We start from the raw sequence: 1,658 nt of genomic DNA on the forward strand, positions 1-1,658 counted from the left end.
TCATGAGCTATAACATTGGAAAGAGAACTTCCCTTTCAGAATCTCAGGATTACTCCTGGATCTGTGAGGGGATTTAGTAGCCACATTCTGGTTACCCAATGTGAATTTGTCAGTGTAAGTGAGAAATAGAAGTCACCTCAGAACACTTTGCTTCTCTGATTTTTTTAATGTCTTTTTTTCTGTCAAGGTTCCCTGTCTCTGATGACCATTCTTCCACCCTAAACACAGACGGAATGATTCTACTTCATGTATTTCTAGGGACACTTTTCCTTTCTCAGACAGGAATTGGAGTTGTGGGGAACTTGATTCTCCTCTCTTTTTTAATCTTCACTCACCATAAGCTGAGGGCCACAAACCAAATCATTAGCCAGCTAACTTTAGCCAACTTCCTTTCTATGCTCTCCAGGGGCATCCCAATGACAATATCTGCATTTGGGGTGAAAGACTTCCTGGACGACACCTGGTGCAAAATTGATTTTTATCTTCAGAGAGTCAGCCGGGGTTGTACTCTCTATAGCACTTGCCTGCTGAGCTGCTTCCAGGCAGTTGTCATTAGTCCCAACAGCTCCCCATGGGATGAACTCAAAGCCAGAGCTCCCAAGTACATTATCTCTTCTTGCCTCTTTTGCTGGGTCTTTAGCCTATTCTCAGAAGCCGGTATTATTGTAGGCATGGGAGGCCCACAGAAAAGTAACACCAGCTTTGTGCAAACATCTGACCTCATTTTCTGTACCTGGAAAGACCCAGCCAGTAATTTTATATTGTTAACTACCTTCCGAGATGTGTTCTGTGTGGGGCTGATGCTATGCACAAGCATCTACAAGATAATTTGCTTGAGAAAACACTACCAGCAAGTCCAGCACTTGTACAGGACCAGCTGCTACTCCAGAGCCTCCCCAGAGATCCGGGTGACCAGGTCCATCCTGCTGCTGGCATTCGTTTTTGTCTCCTTTTATTTAATCAACTGCATCTTTGCCATGTACCAAAACTTCTTTCTATACTCCAGCAGCTGGCTGGTGAATGTGTCTGCATTTTGTGTACTATGTTTCCCAATGATCAGCCCCTTCCTTCTTTTCTCCAGGGACAGCCAAATAGTCAGAGCCTGCTGTGCTCCCACAGACAAGCACAAGCATGGGCCTCCTGCTTAACATTGAGACTTATAAGGAGCCCCCCTCCTAAGGTTCATACAATGAAGGATCCTTCCTTGGTAAAATCCAGGGAAGGAAGCATCTGATTGACCCAGTTCTTCACTCTGACCCCATACAGGAACATTCAAATCAACTAGGATCTGTTGCTCTAAACCTTTTGTGGTTAGGTGATAAAGGGGAACTAGGACTGGTCGATCTAGGTTTCAGGACTGAATTTCAGAGGTCACCTCCCTCTGGCATACTCCCTACTACAATTTCATAGTTAGTATTAGAACGGACTTGCTCTTTGCAGATAGCATACCAGCATGATAAGAATTATGTGCAGCAGCTTTGGAACATCTGAGATTTCCCAGCAAAATGACCTCATGGCCTCTCCTTGCAGTTCTTACTGCTTGTCTGCTTCAAATCACTCAGTATCTCTGCTAAGAAAACCCCAAATGGGGCCACAGAGAGTTGGACATGACTGAAAAATTATTGAACAACAACTATCACTGTGAAACCTGTAGTAAA

General features: G+C 44.3%; 1 protein-coding gene across 1 annotated transcript; it reads left to right on the forward strand.

The window, feature by feature from the left end:
* Window positions 1–233: 233 nt before the first annotated feature.
* LOC141543238 (vomeronasal type-1 receptor 4-like) lies at window positions 234–1,148 on the forward strand. The gene has a single exon (XM_074268167.1). The coding sequence runs from the start codon at window positions 234–236 to the stop codon at window positions 1,146–1,148; it is 915 nt and encodes a 304-aa protein (XP_074124268.1).
* Window positions 1,149–1,658: the final 510 nt, after the last annotated feature.

The sequence above is a fragment of the Sminthopsis crassicaudata genome, chromosome 5, assembly GCF_048593235.1.
Source record: "Sminthopsis crassicaudata isolate SCR6 chromosome 5, ASM4859323v1, whole genome shotgun sequence".
Taxonomy (NCBI): Eukaryota; Metazoa; Chordata; class Mammalia; order Dasyuromorphia; family Dasyuridae; genus Sminthopsis; species Sminthopsis crassicaudata.